This window comes from Scleropages formosus, chromosome 1 (genome assembly GCF_900964775.1).
Source record: "Scleropages formosus chromosome 1, fSclFor1.1, whole genome shotgun sequence".
Lineage (NCBI taxonomy): Eukaryota > Metazoa > Chordata > Actinopteri > Osteoglossiformes > Osteoglossidae > Scleropages > Scleropages formosus.
Genome location: NC_041806.1, coordinates 38488418 through 38509063, shown reverse-complemented (window position 1 = coordinate 38509063; position 20646 = coordinate 38488418). Strand labels below are relative to the sequence as shown.

Sequence of the window (20646 nt, the reverse complement as noted above, 5' to 3'; positions counted from 1 at the left end):
TTCAACAAAACAAATCCAAATGTCAGCGCTGACACAAATTCGCGTGCAAATCGGTAACAACATTAAAGACATGAAACTTTGAAGGCATTATTTCAGTTATATTATTAGTTTTTGATAGTTCGTTTTTTATTTCATTTAAATAAGTTTATTAATCCGAATTCCATATTTTCTGTATTCCTCATCAGGGAAAATAATTTGAAATAACATAATAAGAAAATTAATCCTCCAGGCGAATTTACTTATTTAAGATTATATTCAGTTTTGCCACCCCCCCCGTCACGTTCTAAAACACCGCAAATCTCTCAAACAGACTGAGTAGAGAACCACAGTAGAGTAGTCTGGTGTAAGTATGAAAATTAAGTTTAACGCTGTTTATTAATTCTAGCGCTGTTTTTTTGTGCCATGTTTCTTTGTAACGTGAATGCTGTGATATGATTTGATTATCATAATGATTTTAGCTTTGTGAATTGCTTAAATCAAAGTCAGGTGATAACACTAATAAAGTACACAGAGTCGTGATTACTGTTTTCTGTGTGCTCGGCCTGGGCGGTTGGAGGGACGGGGTTCGAGAGGGGCGGGCGGTCTGTATTGTAAAGGCACGTGTGAAACTGCTCTAAGTGAATAGAGCCCGGCGACAGGAGCGCAGAGGAGCGCAGAGCCCGACCGCGGCGGGGGACTCCGAGGGGGACACAGCGCGAGATAGAGCACAGCGCGGGACGCACGCAGCGCGAGACACAGACGAGAGAGCGAGAGAGAGAGAGCGCGAGACAGAGCGCGGGACGGGAGCGCCGCTGGAGCGCACGGCAGCGGACAGGTGAGGTAGGAGCGCCGGGCCGGGGTCTCACGTGCCCCGCCGGCCGGGACAGCGCTTCGCGGCTGCGGTCGGCGTCGCTCCCGAGGAAGTTGAGTTCACACGAACGAACTGCATTTCGCCACTTGATGTTTGTTTCAGTGAATCTCGTGCGTGTTTCATGTCTCACGTTTCATGTTGTCCGCAAACTCGGCGGCACATGAAGATCCCAAAAACACACCCAACTAGGTACGTTTCTGTCTTACCGCCTTTTTTACTATGCATGTCGGCATATATTTTTTCTTCGGTTGCAGTTGTTTTATATGGAAAGCGCTGAGAGCTGGAAAAAAAGTCTCGATGCCAACGCCGTCTGTGTGTGTGGACATATTTTTATGTGATCGTTTGAAATTGGCGGAGGGACGGAGTTCTCAAGGAGTCCTGGCTTGATCATCAAGTTGATGTGCCGTAAGTAGGTATTTCCCTTAATAATCATTTTAGCAAGGAAGGGATTAAACTTCTTCATTCGTTCAGATTCTCAGGCTGGAAGAAACAAATCACTCCTTTTCGTCACGCGTGTAAAACGGCCCCGGAGTTGGGTTTTTTACCTGGAGTCCGTGGACCCCCCGGGGTTCCGTTAGGGCTCGCTCCGAAAACAACACTAACTAAAGAATAGTGAAGATCTAAAAAAAAAAATCACAACTAAAAAATGACTACGCTATTTCTTTTAATAACACATTTTTGCACTAAGAACATCAGGTTTTAGTGCAAAAAAACAACACTTAACTGAAACATTTTTCTTGGAGCTCTCCTTGGGAAGACTTTGGTCTAGAAAAGGATAAGAAACTGTTTTAGAAAGTAGAAAAAAGAGTCTGACCTTTAACTGGTAACTGTGTCCTTTCACTTACCGCTATTATTATTATTATTATTATTATTATTATTATTAAGTGTAAAGCTATTTAAGTTACATCACCTTTGCAATCATTTCATAACTGTGTCACTAAGATGGGCTTCAGCACATCTGATCTTTTTGTTCCTCCACATCTTCACTCTTCATCTCATGCATGTGTGAGCTCCACAGGTTGCTGTTGTCAAGCGACTGCAAAAGGAAAGTGTGTATTCCATTATCTCATTATTTGCAGCTTTTTCATATCTCGCAACCTTTTTTTTTGGTAAATATAGAAGGTAACCGAAAACGAAAGACTTCAACATCATGGAAGTTTTGATGGTACAGGGCAAAAAATGTGATGTTTGTTAGATAGGTGGTAATGGAAAGCACAAACCCAAGGGCAGATGTTTTCATGACCTGAAGCCAGCATTTTCGTTTTGTGTGTCTCGCTGTGAGTGTGAATGTAATGCAAACGCAAATAATTCAATCAGAACATTTTAAACAGATAAACTATACTCACAGTGGAACAGCCTCCCGCTATCTCGGAGACAACAATACAAGATGAAAAGTGTTAAATGCAGTTAAGTTTTCTAATCACTGTTTTACTGCAAAGGTCTTTCTAATTTGCAGTAAATCCAATACTTGGGTACCTGGGCACACTTCCATTACTGGTACTGTACCATTAAGAAAAGAAGGAAAGGTCACCACTCACCCATATTTGCTTCATTAAAGATCCCAGCTACTTATTTAACTTGTAAAAATGTTTAGAGGCCTGGAGTAAAGTTTACAGCTTACCTGCAAAATAACATCTTTACATTTATTTAACTGGCACATTTCTCACAATACTGAGCTGCTTAAAGTGATTTACTCATTTATACAGCTGGGTACATTTTTGCAGTTGTGGGGCAGTTTAAGGTTCAATGCTCAAGTGTATTGCAACAGATGAGAAGTTCAGACCTAAGTCTTTGAATGCAGCTATGCTACCTGCTTCCCCAGTAATTAAAAACAAACAATGAAATAAGCAATATAATCTTTGGCTGCAACTTCATTGCCAATTGGTATGCTTTCCGGAGGGAATGGAATCAAAAACGGCTTTTGCATTTCTAAAGATGCTGGGCAGGATTTTCACTGAAGCAAAACATTATTAGAACTTCAAGCTTGTATCCCTCTGGTCACAAGTAGTCGCAGCTACTTAACTACGAAACCCACAATACACATTCTCAGAAAACACTGCAGATGGTTAGTGTGTTTTGCTTTGAGTCTTATGTTTTATGTTTCAGTTACTTCATTTAGCAGACACTTTGCCCCAAAGCAACTTCCAGTGAACACTATGTAGTGTTATGAGCTCATACACTTTATTCATTCAAGGTGACTTACACTGCTAGATACACTACTTGCAATGGGTCGCTCATCCATATATGTGTGAAACGCACTCTCTCGCTGTTAATCACACACTATGGGTGATTTTAGCTGTCACCAATCCACCTGAACAGCATGTCTTTGAACTGTGGGAGGAAACCGGAGCACCCGGAGGAAATTCACTCGGACATGAAGAGAACATGCAAACTCCACATAGTCTGAGCAGGGATCGAACCCACATCCTTCCACATTACCAAGGCGCTGTGACTTAGTGTGCTAGAATACATGCATGTGATATACTATGAATATAGCACAGACCTGTTTTTGTATATTGAGTATTTGCTCAGTTTTCTTAAACAAAAATCTAATAATGAGTCTGAGCTCTACATAAGGACTGCATCCCAGTCATTTACATTTGCATGTTTTCACTTAGCAGGCACCTTTTTTGTCCAAAGCGACGTGCAATTCAGAGAAAAATAGGGAAAGTGCATTACATCAACAGAATGAGAGATTTGGATGAGCACACCTTCTGGGATCTCTGCATGCTTCCAGGAAGTGGCCTTGAGGGCTGAGAGGCTGTGCTCTGAGTGATGTGGTCACAGATCTGTCAGGGATGAGTGGAGAGTGGGTAGAAGAAAGCTTTCTCACTCATTGCCCCCAGCTCCCCCCCCCCCCCCCCCATGTCTTCGCTCCCTTACAGTGATTGTTTTTTTTATAATCATCCTCAGCAACTTGAAACCATCAAAGAGGAAGAATAGCTAGCAGATGACAGAAATTACAAAGTAAAAAATACTTCAATAATAGAATTAAAATATTTATTACTATCCATATGTGGGGGGGGGGGGGGGGGGAAGCACAGCGGGCTTGACCAGGTCCTGCTCTCCAGAGGGCCTGGGGTTCGAGTGCTGTTCGGGGTGCCCTGTGATGGACTGGCGTCCCGCCCTGGGTGACCCCCCCCAGCCCTGCGCCCTGCATTGCCGGGTTAGACTCTGGCTTGCCGTGGCCCTGCTTGGGACAAGCGGCTTCAGGCAATGTGTGTGTGTGTGTGTGTGTGTGTGTGTGTGTGTATTTAATACTACTGCCAACATTTTGGTCCCTTGGTGCCTAGTGTCAAATTTTGGTCCCCCCGTATATACTACATTGTTAAATCCCTGTTAATACCATGTCTGTAACTGTGTGTAGTAATTTGATAGTTATCCATTCATACGTGTTGACTATTCATGTATTTGTAGATTATCTGCCGCACTCACACAGAATTAATACCACTCTCACTAGTAAAAATTAAACTATATTTTACTCTGAGTTGTATGTTCCTTTGGAGAAAAGCACCTGATAAATGCATAAATACAAATCTACAGGGACAGCTGGTTGTGTAGTGGTTAGTGTTGCAGCCTCTCGACCCAAAGGTCACAGGTTCATATTCCAGCTCTAGCACCCTTGACCAAGGTACTTACCCTAAATTGATCCAGGAAAATTACCCAGCTCTGCGAAGGGGTAAATAATTGTAAGTAGATTAACATTGTAAGTCACTTTAGAAAAAAGTTTCAGCTCGATGAAGAAATGTATGGGATTGGGTAGAAGAAAGCTTTCTCACTCATCACCCCCAGCAGTCAATGGTTTTTTTTTTTTTTTTGTTGAGAGTATGTCCCGGAGAGGAGCATGAGTTAGTCAGAGCTGTGTGTGATAGTGCTGTTCTCATGTGGGAGACACACAGGGGTACAGTGAAGGAGGAGTCAGTGAAGTGGGAGGCACAGGTGGGCGGAGGGAGGAGAGGGGGCGCGGCCTCATGATGAGGGTGTACTTTCACGTAATTAGTCACTCGGTTTGCTAGATTCACGCGCACACTGGCATCGAGAGGTGAGAAATAGACAGCGCAACAGAGGTAGATAGGAGAAGGAGAGATAACACATCTAACCCCCTTGGAGCTGGATGTGAGATCCATCCCAGGGTCTCCCAGTAAGTACCACACTTCCATCTTCATTACTGTCTGAGAGAAGCTCATTGACTTTTACTTCCACGTCCTGGATCAATGGATTACTTGTTGCTTTGTGTTCCCCATGATTGCATTTCACATGGTTCAAGTTGTTGTTTTTCTTCACCATGCTTTTATTACATTTTATGTTTTGAGAGTTTTGAATGGGCTTTTAAGGGACTTCTGCTTGCCATTTAAAACCCACATGTGTGGCTTTTTGTTTTCCTTTTTTTGCAATGACTCTGTCCCTCTCTCGTCTTGACCGTCTAGCAGAGTTTCATTATTAGTTTCACACTCTCGGACAGCTGTGGCCCAGCTTTCAAAAGTGTTTGGCATTTAGGCAGATGCAGGAGTATTTTATAAAAACAGCTATATATATAGCTGTTTTTATATATGTACATATATATAAAAATATATATGTACACATATAAAAATGATTTTAATATATTAATATTTAAATGTTTTGGTCTTTATATATGTATATATGTAGAAAAACCAAAATATGTAAATATTAATATATTAAAATCATCTGAATTCTTTTAATTTACAAGAGTGTCTGTATTGTTACATTGCACCGAGTTTATTATAGCAGATATGCTGTATTTACTGGGAGAATACTGGGCTTTTTAATTCAACCTCACAAATGTATTGCCAGTGGCAGTGCAGCCTGAGAAACAGTAACCTGCCTTTGTCAGCTGGTTATGATCTCTTTAGCAGAGGGCTTCTTATCTGTGGGAGATGGGAGAGAATGAGGTATGGAGCGCTGAAGAAAGTACTCTACTTCTGCTGGACCTCAGAGCAGTGTGAGATGTTTGTCTGTTCCTCGATGCTGTGCATTATGCCCCAGTGGGCCGGGTTCAGGATGGGTACCAAGTCTGAGTCTGCTGTGGAGGAAGTATCTTTGGGTCCTTGGCAGTTCAGACTTCCTTGAGAAAGCTGGTGGTCCCTCCTGACTGGAGCCTCTGCTGCAACCCCGGGTCCCGTTTCGGGGTGGGATCGGGATGTAGGCACTTGTTTGTTGCTTGTTTATACCCTGGCAGAAGGTGGGAAAGTTCCACACCCTAGTCTATCCCCGTTCACCCCTCCGTGGGACAGTCACCTCACTAAGCCCCCTCCCTCATCTTGCCGCCTCTGTTTTAGCTTCATGGAGACGTCTTCCTTCCTTTTCCTTCTCCTGTTTGGCTCCCATTCCACATAGTAAAAGGGCCATGAGAGAGTAAATGCTGCCTATTAGCAAGGAAGTCTATATAGAAGTTTTTGGATCAAGGATCAAATGTTTTAGCCCTCCACCACAGACAGGAACAAGGAGATTGAAATCAGACACTAGTTTTCTCATTCACTTTAGTTCCTTTGCTTTTTATTGAAATATTCCCTCGCATTTCTGTATATTTCAGATGCGTGCTTGTTCAACTTTTATGCCCTTAAGAACATTTAAGAAATAGTTCTGAGCTGGCTGCAAATCTCAGTTGTGATGGTGTTTTTGTGCTTGAGAATCATACTTCAAGGTACTATTAGTTAAAGGTGATTCTAATGCAAATTACCGTATGTAACCATTCAGGTACATTAATTAATGACCTGAACCACATGAATGGTGCCCTTCCACACACTTCTGTCTTTCGACTTGTGTTATTAGTGTTGAAACGAGATGGATGTGTCCACATTGTTGCTGTTATAGAATCCATTAATCTCATTGCTCTTTCTCCTCTTCTTTTTCCTTCACCTTTCCTGAGCACCTTCCCTAGTCTTTCTGAGAGAATCTAAGAGAATCCAATCTTCACCTTACCTGTTCAAAGTATGATAACCTCAGTCTCATCATTTGTGCTTCTGATGACAGTTTTGACTTGATTTTATCCATTATCCATCTGTTAGTTTTCCTGGTTGTCCATGGTATCCTTAAATTTATTCAAGAATCACAGCTGCAAGGAGGTGTTTTGCTGTTGTCTTTTAAAGTCCAACTTTCACATCTGTATAGCATAGGAAATACCAGTGCTCAAGCAATACTAGTATTTATTCTTGTGTATACGTCAACACATTTGTGGATCTTTTGTAGATGTGCAAGTGTGAACGTATGCCCCCGTACCTTCTTCTTAGTTCCAGTGATATGAATTTGACCATTTTTTTCCTCAGAGGAAACACCTTCTCACACATTTTTTTTTTTTTTGTCCCAGATTGCCTCTCAGCCATGTTAACGTCTGAGCGCAACCCTGGTACACCTAAACACAACACAGCAGCGATGGACCTCCAGGATGAAGACATGACCAAATGGAGCGAGTCCGAGTTTGAGCAGAAGTGTATCTACATTGTTAAGGACCAGTCATCGAATAGGAATGCAGAAAATGCAGACTTGACCCTGGCAGAGGCCTCCTTGCCACGAAACCTACTCTTCAAGCACCGTTCAAACTCCACAGAGGTAGGCCACGAATGCCAACTTGGGAACAACTGCGGTAGAAACTGAACATGAAAAGGCCGTGCTCGAGCGCTACGCTGAACCAGTCATCCATCGCTCCTTAGTCATCAGTTTGTCAGTGGGAGGGTAGACAAATGATTCAATAATATGTTGAATTTGAGTGAATGCACTGACAATAATACCAAGCGGTCTTGGGGTGTGAAGAATGTGATCAGAGCGCTGATAACATTTACACGATCCTCACTGCCTTCAAAGGGTTCAGAATCAATCTGTTTGATCTATGCTGTCATTGTTTAACCAGATGATGAAACTACAGCACGTCTCTTAGCATTTATTCCGTCGGTGCGTCTGTGTCTATGTACGAGTCCTCTTCGTGTTTCCATGTCTGTATCGGCGTGCCTCTTTGTGCATGTCTGCGTCTGCTTCTAGTTGTTGTGCATCCACATCTGTGTCGCTCAGTTCGCTTTTGTCTCCGCAACTCTCACTCCAAGCTGGAGGAAATGGTTAGAACATGTTCTTCTAATTTAAATGTTACCCCAGTTGACTGCCACATGAAAAAAAAAGAAAAGAAAAGAGAAAAGAATATCAATTATGAAAATGGCTTGGTGTCACACGTATTAAAGTTTGACACCGGAAACAACTGGAAGTTTTGTTCCTGTTTGATAAGCTCGGTTATCGCAGTTGCTGCTTGAGTATTGGAGAAAATTGCATCTATACATTTTAATGTCATGAAAACGGGAGAAACGTCAGCTGGAGCAACTTCAGCACTGCTAATGAAAGCAATCCTGTGGATTATTTTGAAGTCATCGTAAACCTTTGTTTATGTTCTTACAAGTAAAAAGTGATGCTGAAATACAAAAACAAATTTTAAGATGCCTGCCGATATTTGAGCAAATTAGGGGGACTTCCTCAGCCGACTGCAGCGTGTTTGAACACATGAGAAAGATGGTGCTTTGCCAGGCCTAGAACACATCCACTCTAATGTGGCTTTCAGGAGATTAGGTAAAATGACCTAATCCCCAGGCAGACGCTCGGGAAAGCACTCCCACATACCTGGAAGCCTTTTGTCTCAAAGAAACAAAAAATGTCGATTTATCCCCTGAAACGGGTTTAAATTACTGAGCATGCAGTGTGTTTTTTCATAATGGTCCAAAACATCGCTGTGGTTTTGCCTTCCTGGAAGTTAGGAGTGGTTAGTTGTAGCTGTTGGGTTGATGGTAAACTGCTCCTTTATTTGCCCTCCCAAAGGAAGAAAAGGAGGTCCTTCAAGTTAATAAGAGACACTTTGTGAGATGAGAGGCAGGTAGTACTTGTCAAACTGACCTTTAATTCAAAAAGTTTTTCTCTTTGCACTCAATTTTTAAAAATGCTGCGTCTCGACTTCTCTCAGCGGGACAAGAATAAAACTTTCCCGTTAAAATGAGTGATTTGCAATAGTCTTGACAAGTAGAAACCTGGCGTAAACATTATGAGAAAAAATATTGCCACCGGTATAGCGTGTGACAGTGGCTGAGTTTTAACACACAGTGTGTATACATAAAAATGTAGTTGAAGAACAAGATGAACATAAACATAGCCTGAGGCCTTTCTGGACTTGAGGAAAAAAATAGGAGCTTCTTTGTTCTGACATTGCATTACATTTATGCAATGTAATTAGTATTTGATTTTTGCATTCATATAAAGTTTCAAAGTTCTCTATTCCTCTCTGTCATAATTAAGAATAATTTCTGCTTACACACTTTAACTTTTCTTGAACTGATTTTAGTACTGTTTTAGTCCTCTGATTAAATGCATATCTGCTATATTTACAATATTTATTTTTTAATATTTTTTCCTAGAAATGTATTAAATTAGGACCAGTTAGTAGGTACTGCCTGCCTCTTGTTTCACCAGTGTCTCTTATTAATTTGAAGGACCTCCTTTTCTTCCACTGGGAGAGCAGATAAAGGAGCAGTTCACCATCAGCCCACCAACTACAACTAACCACTGCTAAAAATTTTTTGAATTTTTTGAATATTTATAAGGGTCAGAGTGGTTAGAGCTCCTGACTTTGGACCCAAAGGTTGCAGGTTTACATCTCACCTCCAGCTGTAATACCCTTGAGCAAGGTACTTGCCTTAATTTGCTCCAGTAAAAAAAAAAAAAAAAAAAAAACCAACCCAGCTGTATAAATGAGCAAATAATTGTAAGTAGTTTAATGCTGTAAGTTGCTTTGGAGAAAAGCGTCAGCTAAATGAAGTAATCTAATGATCAGTTAAACGTAGAGCGCATAAGCAAAGTGTTTATTTTTTGCAAAGCTTCTTTCCTGGTATGTTTGCCACAGTGTGCATAAAATAGCAAAAATAGACAATTGCATGCCACAAATACGATTAGTAATAATGACACACAGTTCAAAACAAACATCGGAAATAAGCCAGAAGGCAGCAGAGGAAACAACTTCTAAGACTGGAAAAGGAGAAAAAAAAATCCCTGGGTGTCCCAGGCCAGCTGGCTGCCCACACCTTCTGGGCATAATAGGGATTTGAGGTTTGTCTGAATAAAAAGTTTGTATAACAGTCTTCGCATGCAATAAGATGTGTTTTGCGGAACATTTTTTTTCTATTCATTTCTTTTCCGTTAAGATTATAGGGGTGATAAGCAAGGAGTACATCCCAAAGGGCACTCGCTTTGGCCCGCTGGTGGGTGAGAGCTATACTACAGACAGTGTCCCCGAAGACGCCAACACAAAATACTTCTGGAGGGTGAGTAACGATGGGCCGCTTGGGTACTTTCTGCTCTCTTTCTTGCGTGAAAAACAAGTCCTGTTCCATTGATGTAGTGAGTGGGCTGCACCAAGGTTTGTCTTCCTGTGTGATGTCACCACAGGCCAGTTCTAGAGAAGCAGCCGGCGTGCTCTGCCGTCGGAGGAGAGCCATGAATTTGCTGAGTAAATGCTCCCCCTGTGAGTGACTGAGTGACTGGGTGACTGAGTGAGAGCACGAGCGCGAGCGCGGCCGGATCGCCGAGCCTCTGCTTTTTGGTTTTGGAGTCAGCGGTGAACGGCACGGGTGCGGCAGGCGCTCCTGTCCGAGAGGTGTGTTTTTCATGAAAGAACACAGGAAGGAGGAAAAGGGAAGCGATTTTGTTCCAAAGCAGTAGTCATTTGACAAATGTGGCTAAATAAGCAATGATATCAATGGAAAAAAAGCTGCACTCCGAGCTCTGCCAGCGGACCGACGCGACGACAGAGCCGGTGCGCCAGCGGAGACCGGTCCTCTGTGCCAGTAAAGAGGCTCGACTCTACGTTTTGCACTGACTCAATGAGGAAGTGGCTTTGAGGTGCAAAAACAGTGCAGAAAGTGCAACCAAAATTGAGAAATTTACTGTTATCTAAAGAGGCCGTTGTGTGGGTCACCATTTGTTTGATGCTGAAACATTGTTCTGCCAGGCATTCCAATTTTCTATTTTTAAAAATTCCGTGCAAGAAGCGATTCCATTTAAAATACATATTTTTATCAGTTCTACATAGCATTAATAATGAAACATCAACGAATATTAGTCTGCTGAAACAAAATGTAGATACGGAAAGAAATCAAACGCGATTCATCGAGCAACAGGGTCTTCGCTCCCGGTTTTCGATTTAAATTCTGACACAAATTTTCAAAGTTGCTTGCGGTTTTAATACATTTATGTAAATTCAGTGGGCTCTCAGCATTTTTGTGTAAGAAATATTGCTTCTGGTTGAGCCTAAGAGGCAGAATGAGCAGTTCGTCTTGTGAGACGTAAAGGTGGAAAAGGCTTTCGAGGTAACGTTAGATTGTAGACTGTGCGCACTCGAGTTCTGGTGGCGTGATGCCTGGAAGTGACAGTTTTTATAGTAAACACCCCCGTGGCCTCAGCCCGCAAGCCCCTTGACACCCTGTACAGCTTTCCATGCTTTTGTTCCATTCAAATGCTCATTGCTAAGCCACCGCAGAGATGCCTATCTGTCTTCCGTCTCTCTAAGGACACCGCAGTCATTTCCCTCTTCCCCCTATTACAGGAAGTTGTGTATCAAAATTGATTAAAAAATAGTTTTTTTTTTCCTAGTGAAAACAAAAATTGCAACTTTTCCGTATGGTCTTTACCCAAGACAGGGTTCAACATCCAATCAACTAAAATCACTGTATTATCATAGTATTATTCCATGCTTTCATTTATACATTAGATTTGCATTTGGTGTTTTATTCCAATATATTAAACATGTAATTCTTATACAATATATAATTAAATAAATATAATTTTCATTACATGCGGTTGTTGACAATTTATGTATGGATGGATTATGAAATCAAATCAAAATCAAATCAAATCAAGCTTTATTGTCACATCATCGTCAACATAACATGTAGAGAAGAGTGAAAATCTTTAGTGCAGCTCCAGAATAGAACCTCTTTTGCCCAAAGTCATTTTTTTACTGTAAACCTTCAAGTTTCCTTCAGGTTTATTCATTTTTAAATGTTTAATTGTTTGGTCTTCATTGCTGTGTGAACATTGGTATCCTTGATTCTTGAAGTCAATATGTTCGCTGTTTTTCCTACATGTGGTTCAGTGGGTCCATGAGAGTTATTATTTCTGTCTCTGTCATTATTTATTTGGTATGTGTGTCTGTTTGAATGGTTTTATAAATGCTCTAGCGTTTTTTTTTCTCACTACAGATTTACTCAGAGGGAAAGTTCCACCATTTTGTCGATGGGCTCGATGTAACCAGGAGTAACTGGATGCGTTATGTGAATCCAGCTTTTTCTCAGGAGAAGCAAAACCTAGCAGCCTGTCAAAATGGCATGAACATCTATTTCTACACAATAAAGCCAATCCAAGCCCGGGAGGAGCTGTTGGTACAGTACTGCTCAGAGTTTGCCCACCGCATGCATTACCCATCCTCTGGAGAACCTGATGTGCTCAGTAAGTTCAGACTCAATTTAACTCGACTGGACTAGACCAACAAGTTATCTGCACGGTCACCTTTTTTGCGGGGGGGATGTAAAAATGGATTTCCACATGTAAATAATGCTTCTGAACGCACATCGCAACTGAGCTACTCGGTCGACATCTTTACGTTACATTTATTCATTCAGCAGATGCTTTTCTCCAATGTGACGTACATCTCAGAGAAAAATACAATGACTGCATTACATCAACAGAAGGACAGATTTGGGTGCGGCACGTGATTCGAAAGTACTGTCAATTTCACATTCCACCATATGAACCAGTATACATCGCATGAGTAGCTGTGTAAAGTTTTTTTCATTATTCTACAGTTCTAAACACAGAATTATTCAACATTAAAATTTTTACATCTTTACATCAAGTTGCTGCATAAAGGTTTATCAATATTTCAACAACTGCTAATCACAAAGTTATTAAACGTAATTAAACACGTTAAGTTACTTTACTACTTTTTACTCATTTTACGCATACCTTCTCATGGTGACTTATGATGCCCCCAGATGCCCCCTCGCACATCTTAGTGATAGAGAGTGTAAGATTGGAAAAAGCAAGCTTTGTCACTTGTCAGTCTGTCCACAACTGCATTGTGTATATTGGTGCTTTTTGCACAGTTAAAAAAAAAAAAAATTTAACAGTCATTACCATGCATTCTTCACACTCGTTTGCCATTCAAAAGCGAGTATGCTTGGGCAACCTGGGCAATGCTTGTATGGGGGACACTTGGCAGAACAGGGAACACAACACAACCAGCACGCAGGTGTCCTACATCTCTGGGAACCGGTGCCAAAGAGATGGGAGAACATGACAGGTGATCAAACTTGTTAACAAAATGCCTTGTGAAAAACACTGGTTTCCAGAAAGTACTCACACTTTTGATACTGCTTGTGCTATTATTTTACATTTACGTTTACTTTACTTCAGTTAGCAGACACTTTTCTCCAAAGCGCCTTCCATTGAAACCTATGCAGTTGTATCAGCCCCCACACCTAAACATTTTGTATAAACACAAGCTTTCGGTAATGTATCCCATAAGCATTATGGAACATCATTTATGTGGCCTCTCTGGTTTTCTGTGCCACTTGAGTCTCCCAGTCCTCAGGTAAGTTGTGACTCTGCTGTGGAAGTATATTCAGGCAGAGCATCCCGCTCCTGATTGAATCATCACACATGGGCAGTAAGACATGCTGGTGCTGCATTGCTTTGTGGGGTTGATTAACAGCGTGGTATTCCTACACACCCACAGTGCTCCAAATAGCACGGAAATGACCAATTTGCTGTTTGCATTTCCCGCAGAGCAAAGCCTGAGAGAAGCTAAGCAGCTGTCTATGGAACCCATGTTCGGTGCCACTTCTGCAGAAAATGAGTACAATGCCTTAAGACTCCACCGGGACCTTGGTAGACCCCCCATAAGCCCCTGGTACTTTGATAACCTCTCGATGCATCTGAACAACCCCTTCTACCCACGCATAGTCTACCCCCTGCACCCTAATCCCAACCAGGAGCCCCTGAGGATCGTGCCTGCCTTTGGTCTGGACTGCTCCAGTCACATGACCCTCTCCTCTGGTCAGTCCATGGGCAGTCTCAGCCCAGCTAGTAGCCCTGAAAGCAGCCCAAGTCTCTCCCTGTCTTCCACCTCTCCGTTTCAGGAACACAGTGCAGACTCATCTCTGTCATCGGAGCACTATGTCAGCAATGTACGACCAAACCCATGTTCCCCGCCCAATCACATGCACTCCAACCTGCACTTCTCTCACTTTACACATCACTACCTTGTGGGGCTGAACAGCATCTTACCCTACATTTACCCCATGCCGTGCAACCTACAGCTACCGTCTGTCCCCCTCCCTCCTGCGAACGGTCGCAAGAACATTTTGCTCCCAGCACCTACCAGTGCCTTCTCCTCTCTGAAAAAACCAGCCCCCAGTGCTCCCAGCGGTGCCTCCGCGACAGTGAGCGCAGCCACCTCTGTTCAATCTGCACCTGCCGAGTCCACGTCAGATCTGGCGCCTCCCGCCACTGCCGGTGAGAACACAGTGGACCACAGCAAGAAAAAGAGCGATGCCACGGGCCACAAGACGCTGCCCTACCCTTTGCAAAAGCAGAATGGAAAAATAAAGTATGAGTGCAACAACTGCCACAAGACATTTGGTCAACTCTCCAACTTAAAGGTATGGCTTTACTCTCTTTTATCTGTATTTCACTTTCAACACACAGACATACAAAGCGGATCATTAAGATTATGTGCGAGACTGAATCAACATGGCATTTGAAATGCTGAAGATGACATGGTCGGTGCCTCTTAAAAGTGGACCTCAGCTCCATCGTTCCCTCCTCCTCCCACGAACAGGTACACCTGCGGGTCCACAGCGGAGAGCGGCCCTTCCAGTGTGTGACTTGTAGTAAAGGCTTCACACAGCTGGCCCACCTGCAGAAACACTACCTGGTTCACACTGGCGAGAAACCACATAAATGCCAGGTGAGTGCAGCGATGAGTTGGTTGTTGTGATGTTAAATAACTTCATGGCAACATTTGCTTCTGTTGCTGACTCAGCCATACACGGTGACCGCGAACGAGGTCCGAAAAGGTTGCGGAACTGTTTGTAAGTGGGCCAGTATGTCATTGTCATCTGTAGCAGTTGCAGAATCGTTCATCTTTGATCTGCTCCCCAAAACACTGTGATGCACAGGTGTGTCAAAAACGCTTCAGCAGCACTAGCAACTTGAAGACTCATCAGCGCCTACATTCAGGAGAGAAGCCCTATCAGTGCAAGCTGTGCCCGGCCAGGTTCACTCAGTTTGTGCACCTGAGACTCCACAAGCGGCTGCACACCCGCGATCGGTCCAAGGTGTGTCCGTACTGCCATCGCACCTATACCCACCTGTGCAGCCTCAAGGCTCACCTGCAAGGTTACTGCCCAGCCGCGCCAACTCCTCCCCAGCGGTCCGCCGATGAGCTCGGCCGCATCAACGAGGCCATTGAGCGCTTCGACCTCAGCGAGGATGCCGACCACCTGGAGGAGATGAGTAGCATGTACGCAGAAGGTGTGGTGGAGAAGGAAATCCTCAGCCACATTTGGAAAGAGATGGGTCTTGGTGAGAACCTCTGCGAAACTGCTGGAAAGATCTCTTCAAGCAAACTGAACCAAAGCAACTCTATACCAGTCAAAGTCAAAAAGGAAACCCTTTAATCCATGGAATCCCTCACTTGCCCCTAATTAAAGGAACAAAGAAATGTTTCCTAGTTTTTAAAACTACTACTACTATTACTACTACTACTACTACTACTACTACCATTATTATTATTATTATTAGCAGTAGTATTATTATTATTATTAGTGCCACCAGAGTGCCTGCTGCTATGGATGCACAGATGATCTTTTATTGTCTGCAATAAACCCTGGGCTTTTATGCCAGGGACTCACATTCTCAGGGCTAAGAGATTTGTGTTTTGCGTTCATTTTGTACCCATTCATAACATTACTCTTGTACAATTATGCAACTCTAATTATTATTATATTATATATTGGAAATATATAATATATGTTGTATAATCTAATACCAGGGAAATTTTGTTACATGTTATTGTGCAATCACTGTATATCTTTAAAGGATATTTTGTGCATTCTAAAACAATATATACCTCAGTGTTTTTTTCTAAAAGAAGCTGTATTGATCTGAGTATTGATCTTTCAACATCTGAGTGAAGTTGAAAATAAACTGTCATTGTTTTTATAGCATCTCATTTTCAATGCAGCAGTTTTTTTTAAATTTGTTCATTCATTTAGCTGATTTTTTTCTGTGAGGTGACTTACTACATTAAGTTGCTTACATAGATGCACCTAGGTCAATTTTACTGGCGCAATTTAGGTTAAATACCTTGATCAAGAGTACTACAGCAGGTGGTGGGATTCAAACCTGGAATGGAAGAGGCTAATGAGAGAATGTGTATTGAGGGAAATTTGCTGTGTAGGGACTATCACATTTACATTTACTTATTTAGCAGATGTTTTTCTCCAAAGCAATTTCCAATGAACTCTGTGTTGTGTTGGGAGCCCACATACCTTATTCACCAAGGTGACTTGCACTGCTGGATACACTACTTACACCGGGTCACTCATCCATACATCAGTGGAACACACACACACTCTCTCTCTCTCACACACTATGGGAGAACCTGAACAGCATGTGTTTGGACTGTGGGAGGAAACCAGAGCACCCAGAGGAAACCCACGCAGACGCAGGGAGAAGATTGAAACTCCATAGAGACTGAGCAGGGACCACACCCATGTCCTCACATACCACCCAGGTGCTGTGAGACAGCAGCACTGCTTGCTGTGCCACCATGCCACCCACATTTAGTTGTAGGAAGAAGGCCATCAAAGCTGTTTCTGAGACTGTGAAGAGGGCATCTACATGGTTGTGGGCCAGGAGAGGTGAGCCATGGGTTCAAGGTAGTGCTATCTGCCTGTCGGCTGGGGTTTGATCAGGCCTGGTCAGGTCATCTGATTAGGGGTGTTTGGCACCGGATTACTTACCTGTAACCAGACGCACTATAAAATGTGTGATATAAAACGTTAGTTCATTTTAATTCTTCAAAGTAAATTACCATGTTTGTGCAATGAGCTTCTTAAAAGCCTTTTCCCTTAGATACTACATAGAGTTCATTGGAAGTGGCTTTGGAGAAAAGTGTCTGCTAAATAAATAATGTAAATGTAGTGGCACAATAAGCATCTGTTTTGACAGAATATTTATTCTCCGTAGTACACACACACACACACACACACAGTTTCAGAACCGCTTGTCCCATACAGGGTCGCGGGGAACCGGAGCCTACCCGGCAACACAGGGCGTAAGGGACACACCCAGGACGGGACGCCAGTCCGTCACAAGGTACCCCAAGCGGGACTCGAACCCCAGACCCACAGGAGAGCAGGACTGTGGTCCAACCCACTGCGCCACTGCATCCCCTTCGCTGTAGTATTCATGTACAAATAGTTATGCCGTTATCAAACTCTGCTTTAACTGCACTTGATGATTATTGGCTGCGCACCGAAAGCACGTCTGAGGCATTTGGCGGGACAGGACACGGCAGTGCGATATTCCCCTCCCTAAGGAATTATACTGCCTATTGTAATGTAGCTCATGTTAATAAAGGCAAATATTGAAATACAGTAGGTGCCCCTGCAGATGTTCACCACCCCAAGAGGGAAATTTAACAGTGCACCCCTGGTTGGGCCTGAAAGCAACAAATCAACAGAGAAAACCCCGTCTGATCTTTTTTTGAAAAAAGAAATGAAGTAGAAAAGCAAAACAAGCTGTGGTTTGGATTTTATTTCTTCTACTTTTTCATTCTGTGTGCTTTACTGACACCCTCTTTCAGTGCCAAGCCCACGCGTTATGCTTTCAATATAAAAGCGTTTTTTTTTTTTTTTTTTTCAGCCTTTTTTCCTTCTATGCCTTTTACATGCTTGTTTTTGAGCAGCCCTGAGAGAGGGGGTGTTGAAACTGACCTTCAGAAGAGGAGGCTCTCAGACCTAATCAGAATTTCATTACTTCCTGGGTTGCTTGGTGGAAACCAGGTTATCGTGGTACGAGAGAGAATAAAGTTTCTTTTTTGCTTAAACGCTGAGGAAGAGGTTGATTTTTCACTGATCAGTCAAGTAGTGCTTAGTCCTCGCAAAGCAGGAAACCTATGGGTGGGCCGCAGGATGAGCGAAACCCCCACCCACCACAGGAGCCGCTATACCGTTACAGCACCGCGCTGTGGGAGCTCCTTTTTGCTGTTTGTTAATTAGCAGCTGTGTAACAAGAGACGCTTGTACTGTAAACATGCAACGTTATAACATATTTGAACCTTGGAATCAGACTGCTTCGATTCGCCATACCAATATCCGCACCGACACGGTATTGGCTTGCGATGATCAATCACGTCAGCGCTCGAACAAGACGGAGAAATCTCTTGCAAGAACGGGGAAAGATTAACTTTCAGGCATTATGAAATACATGTATGACTATATTAACATATAACGAGGCCCTTTTTGGCTTTAACGCTGCAGACAGAGACAAAAATGACCATAACGGTAGTCATGAGTCAAAAGGATCCCACAGAGCAGAAAGAATGCATGAGTACTTTGAACAGCAAAGTAATATGTTTCTATAAACTAGTCACAGTTTGGTCTTCAGAAATGGACTTCAAGACTCTGGACATGACCCACAAGACGGTGAAATGTTCATCAACACAGTAGCTGCAGGACCCTATCGCTCCTTACATCCCAGCAAGAACACTGCACTCCTCCATACCTGGCTACTTGGTGGTCCCGCTCACAAAGCGTCTAAGATCAAAGGTTCGTTAGTCAGTTTAGCTCCAATTTGGCACAATAAGCTCCCTCTGTCCTTCAGAACTGCTGAATCCCTGCCAGGGTCCAAGAAGGATCTCAAGATTCCTTTCTTTTGGGCCCACTTCTCTCCTGATTTCCTAACAGCTCTACATGTTTGCATCACGCAGTTACAAAGTTACATCTTTGTACTTCCTATCTGACTCTTAATTCTATAGGCAGCTACTCATGTAATGCACGTCAGTAAAAAAATCTGTGATGTCAGACTAACAAACTGTGCGTCGTTATATAAAGCTCTTTGCTGTACAGTGTACTTTGTTCACTCTGACTTGAACATCGCTTTAGAGAAAAGCGTTCGCAAATAAACCGATGTAAATGTTTGAGCTGGTTCACTTGGAGTTGAATAAGTGATCAAAACCTCAGCAAATAAAAACACCGATAGCCATCAGTATAAATTTAATGCAAATGAAGTATATCCAAGGGGGGGTGCGGTGGTGCAGTGGGTTGGACCGGGTCCTGCTCTCTGGTGGATCTGGGGTTCGAGTCCCGCTTGGGGTGCCTTGCGACGGACTGGCGTCCCGTCCTGGGTGTCTTCCCTCCGGCCTTACGCCCTGTGTTGCCGGGTAGGCTCTGGCTCCCCGCGACCCCGTATGGGACAAGCGGTTCAGAAAGTGTGTGTGTGTGTGTGTGTGTGTGTGTGTGTGTGTGTGTGTGAGAAGTATATCCATAGCTGAAAAACTGCTTTCCACTGTCTAACCAATGGCTAAAATATAACCCTGAAACTGTCTACTTGATATTGATGACACAGCATGTAGTACAGTCATATATGGTAAAAAAATGCGATGAGCATTCACACATACAGTAAAACTTCACAGATACACTGTCTGGAAAAAAAAAAAAAACAGCACAAGAGTAAAATCAGGTACACATAGACAGTTTGATTCTCATAAAAAGAATTTTAATGAAGAAAAACAAGGTTTCATATGTAAAGGTCTTGACCACAGCAAAGTGCAAAGGGTAAACATGATAAAAACTGAATCAATCTGAGGATTCTCATACATGCATGACTCATTATGTTATAATACCTCTATGGCTCCTATACATCGTGCCGCACAGAGTCCACTGCTGGCCGAGCACTCTCTCACTTGTAATTGTCACATGCAAAATTTCCCTTTCTCTCTCACTTTGGCTCTCTAGAACACGGCCGGAGATCATTAAATACGGAATGTATGCTTCCCATGTCAGATCGCAATGTTTATGTTGAAGGATATGCTTTGCAACATGAAAAAATCTACAGCAGAGACTGGTGCGGTATAGTCTGTGTGTGCACGCGTGTGTCTGTGTATCATAGTTGCGGTGCGGTGGGCACATGTGGGACCACACTGGTTAGAATAGCAGAATGTTTACCCTGTAGCCGGAGGGGGTGGACTTCCTCCAGTTGGGGTGTTGTGTTCAGCGGTGGTTTTGCATCGTGCCCATTTCGCTTCATCCAAGCAGAGCGAGTGCCTTCATGAGCCTGCGTTCAACTCCATCTGCCCCCAGGCCTTCAAACTCTGCACTTTGGGCTCCATCCACAACATCGGGCATTTCGGCAGGTCAGGATCCGGTAACGGGACGCAATGCAACGTGAGCGCGAATGAGAGAGGGTTGCTCCTAAACTTTAGACGGCACAGTTAGACCTCCCAAAATATTTCAGAAACTACTTTAGAGTATCGAAACACACACATTTTCTGAACCGCTTGTCCCATTTGGGGTCACAGGGAGCCAGAGCCTAACCTGGCAACACAGGGCGTAAGGCTGGAGGGGGAGGGGACACACCCAGGACGGGACGCCACTCTGTCGCAAAGCACCCCAAGCAGGGTTCGAACCCCAGACCTACCGGAGAGCAGGACCCGGTCCGACCCACTGCGCCACCGCAACCCCCAGTAT

At 43.2% G+C, this 20646-nt stretch overlaps 1 protein-coding gene across 4 annotated transcripts; it reads left to right on the top strand.

The window, feature by feature from the left end:
* The first annotated feature begins 638 nt into the window (after positions 1-638).
* On the top strand, positions 639-15940 carry LOC108929131 (PR domain zinc finger protein 1-like). Of its 4 annotated transcripts, none has more exons than XM_029258822.1 (7): positions 639-814; positions 7176-7417; positions 10036-10155; positions 12091-12337; positions 13676-14550; positions 14730-14858; positions 15070-15940. In XM_029258822.1, exons 2-7 carry the CDS (start codon positions 7190-7192, stop codon positions 15568-15570), a joined length of 2100 nt encoding a protein of 699 aa, XP_029114655.1. In that variant the 5' UTR covers positions 639-814; positions 7176-7189; the 3' UTR covers positions 15571-15940. The 4 variants fall into 4 exon arrangements, with proteins under 4 accessions (XP_029114655.1, XP_018599000.1, XP_018598998.1 ...); XM_018743484.2 differs by lacking the exon at positions 639-814 and adding an exon at positions 946-1039; XM_018743482.2 differs by lacking the exon at positions 639-814 and adding an exon at positions 1165-1255.
* The last annotated feature ends 4706 nt before the right edge of the window (positions 15941-20646 follow it).

Bases quoted from the DNA above. Each gene is read 5' to 3' on its own strand.
- LOC108929131 (XM_018743482.2), top strand. The intron at 7,418-10,035 runs GTAGGCCACGAA...TTTTCCGTTAAG, and splicing joins ACCGTTCAAACTCCACAGAG to ATTATAGGGGTGATAAGCAA. The intron at 14,859-15,069 runs GTGAGTGCAGCG...TGTGATGCACAG, and splicing joins AGAAACCACATAAATGCCAG to GTGTGTCAAAAACGCTTCAG.